The sequence below is a fragment of the Myotis brandtii genome, unplaced genomic scaffold (assembly GCF_000412655.1).
Source record: "Myotis brandtii unplaced genomic scaffold, ASM41265v1 scaffold1077, whole genome shotgun sequence".
NCBI lineage: Eukaryota > Metazoa > Chordata > Mammalia > Chiroptera > Vespertilionidae > Myotis > Myotis brandtii.
The window spans coordinates 836,690-839,497 of record NW_005353666.1 but is presented as its reverse complement, the minus strand read 5'-3'; the positions used below and the strand labels follow the sequence as shown (position 1 = coordinate 839,497).

The 2,808-nt window shown below is 50.2% G+C and overlaps 1 protein-coding gene across 4 annotated transcripts in view; it reads left to right on the top strand.

The window, feature by feature from the left end:
* Positions 1-1,518: 1,518 nt before the first annotated feature.
* Positions 1,519-2,808, top strand: part of MLLT4 (myeloid/lymphoid or mixed-lineage leukemia; translocated to, 4) — a 69,154-nt gene continuing 67,864 nt past the window's right edge. For all 4 annotated transcript variants that reach the window (XM_014542265.1, XM_014542258.1, XM_014542250.1 and 1 more), the window contains exon 1: positions 1,519-1,714. In XM_014542265.1, the coding sequence (XP_014397751.1) occupies positions 1,540-1,714 (175 nt within the window). In that variant the 5' untranslated portion in view covers positions 1,519-1,539. The remainder of the gene's footprint in view (positions 1,715-2,808) is intronic.

The following is a 2,808-nucleotide window of genomic DNA, read 5'->3' as shown; positions in this document are numbered from 1 at the left end:
TGGGGAGCGGAGGGTCAGACAGAGTGAAGCTTGGGGGTGGAAATGTGCCTGTTGTCTCACTTTCTGGTGCAATTTTCATGTCGTTTATATAGTTAACCCCATTCTAAGGTCCTGTTTTTCATACTTTTCTCCAAATCAATACTTGTCACGTCCGAATTATCCATGAGGAGTAGCTGGTGGATTGGGGAAGCAGAGGGGAGCTACTGGGTGGGCTTTGAGCGCTGTGGCCACGGCTCGGCACCCGAGAGTGCGGGAGGCCACGGAGCAGCCGAGGAATGACTTGGCTGTCACGGGGCTCGGATGGTCTGGGTGTGTGGATGGAATGACTGGGCATTGGGGGGGGGGGGACGACTCCTGCCGAGCAGCGGGAGCCGCATTAGTGCTGGAGCCCAGACTGACCCCGGCGGTAGAGGTGGCCCTGCCCTGCCGCCTCCCCAATGATGTGTGGCCAGCAGCAGACAGAGGCCTGCGGGATGCGATCCTCCGAGAGTCCTGGGTTCTACAGCAAGGGCCTGAGACGCAAGTGGTCTCACCCACGTGAACTGTCCTACCTGGTTAAAAAGGGAGGAGACGATAGGGAAGGGCGTCCCCTCGGGCCTGCTTGCAGTGCTGCTGGCTGGAGTCCATGTCGGTTTCTCTAGAAGGAAGGTGTTGAGAACAGTCTACACTGCGGCGGCTGATTTGGGCAAGTAGTTTACTTTGAAATTAGTTACAGTCACATTCTACAGTTTCCTTCACTCTCGTTCACGGCAGGAATGAGGCCGGCGTTCCCGTCCTGTTTCTATGATCTTGGCTGGACAGGCTCAGGGACAGACAGGCAGGAACTGGCACTCACTGGGTCTGGATGCAGAGCTGGGTTTGCCACATAAATGCTTGAGCAAGACACTTACGCTGTGTGAGTTTCATGACCAGGTCTTGGAAGTGGGGTGTACTATACCTACTTAACTGGGTTGTTGTAAAGACATAGTAGAACGATGCACGCCCAGGGGAGCTGGCACTTGCGGAAGAATCAATAAATGTTGGCCGTTACTACGGCAGCGACGCTGCAACCGCTATCTTCCCCAGGAGACCAGTGAGGCAAAGAGCAATTGTACATAACTCGTCCCAAGTCACATAATTACATCTGAAGACAAATCCCCTATCTCTTCCTTTCTGTCTCAGATGTGTGGGGTAAGGAAACGTTTTTAAAAAGTGGGGAATTGCTCTGGCTGGGTGGCTCAGTTGGTTGGAGGGTCATCCAATACACCAAAAGGTTGTGGGTTCGATTCCTGGTCAGGGCACATAGCTAGGTTGCTGGTTCGATCCCCAGTTGGGCGTGCATGGGAGGCAACCGATGTCTTTCCCCCTCTCCCTGCCCCTTCTCCCTTCCTCTCTTTCTAAAATCAATGAAAACATCTTTTCTGGTGAGGATTAAAAAAAAAAAGTGGTGAGTTGCCTTTTTCATTTACTAGTGTTATAGAAAGGGGATCTTTTCAGAATGTTGTTTTTCAAAAAATGTATGATTTTGTTTTCTTCTAGGACCTGGAGTTCCATGGAGTGATGAGGTTTTATTTTCAAGATAAAGCGGCTGGGAACTTTGCAACAAAATGTATCCGGGTCTCGAGCACGGCCACCACGCAGGATGTCATCGAGACGCTGGCCGAGAAGTTCCGGCCGGACATGCGCATGCTGTCCTCTCCCAAGTACTCGCTCTACGAAGTGCACGTCAGCGGAGGTCAGTGTCCCCTCTCCTGCCAGGCATGCCCCCTCCCCGCCTCCCCAGGTCCTCTGGCTTCCTCCCGAGAGCCAGGGAGCAGTGGGCGGCGGGCGGCAGAGCTTCTGTATGTCGGGGAAAGGTCTGTGCATCCCCAGCACATGTTTGTTGGAAGTTGGATGAATGTAGTTTTACACGTGCTTGTTGCTCTGAAGATAAGTAGCGTGGCGTTTCCTGAGTAACTCACCCACACACAGATCCGGGGCACAGACAGTGATGATGGCGTGCTCCTTGCTTTTGGAGAAATAGTTGGTGTCACTCGTGTGTGTGGAATGGAACAGCACAGTGGACAATGACCCAGTTGTGTGTGAGATGGGTCGCCAGCCTTCCCGTAGGTTGTGATGTGGACAGCACGTTTCCATCGCTGTGTGGGGAACTCGGGGCGTCTGAGGAAGCTCTAGTAATTTCTCCTTGTTTTAATGTTTGAAATATCTGGAAATATTCCATATATCTATGTCAAGTAACAGTTTAAATTGGACTGGTTAGAAATGTAGGAATTTACAAATTTGAATGTTTAAGAAATGTCCAGTCATCTGCAAAAAATGTAATAATGCAGCAAATAAAGGATTGCATATAACACAAACCTAATTTGAATACTTGTTAAGTTCTATCCACAAATCCTTTTTAATTTTTTGTTTGTTTTTACTTTAAAAAATACAGCTTTCTTTATAAATTGGAAATTGGGCAAAATTTTTTGTAACGTGTGGAATTCAAGTATGGCCAAACATCCCCCCCCTCCCCCCAGTGGTATGTAATGTAGGCCATTGTTGTTTATTACTTTTTTAAAAAAATATATTTTTATTGATGTCAGAGAGGAAGGGAGAGGGAGAGAGAATCATTGATCGGCTGCCTCTTGCACACCCCACGTTGGGGATGGAGCCCGCAACCCCGGCCTGTGCCCTGACAAAAGCGAACCCTGACCTCCTGGTTCATAGGTCAGCGCTCACTGAGCTGCACCAGCCGGCTGTTTATTACTTCCTTAAGGTTACAGGGTCTCACCTGCACAAGCAGTCCTGGCCCGGAGTGACGCAGGACAGCCGCGTGGCTGGCTGTCC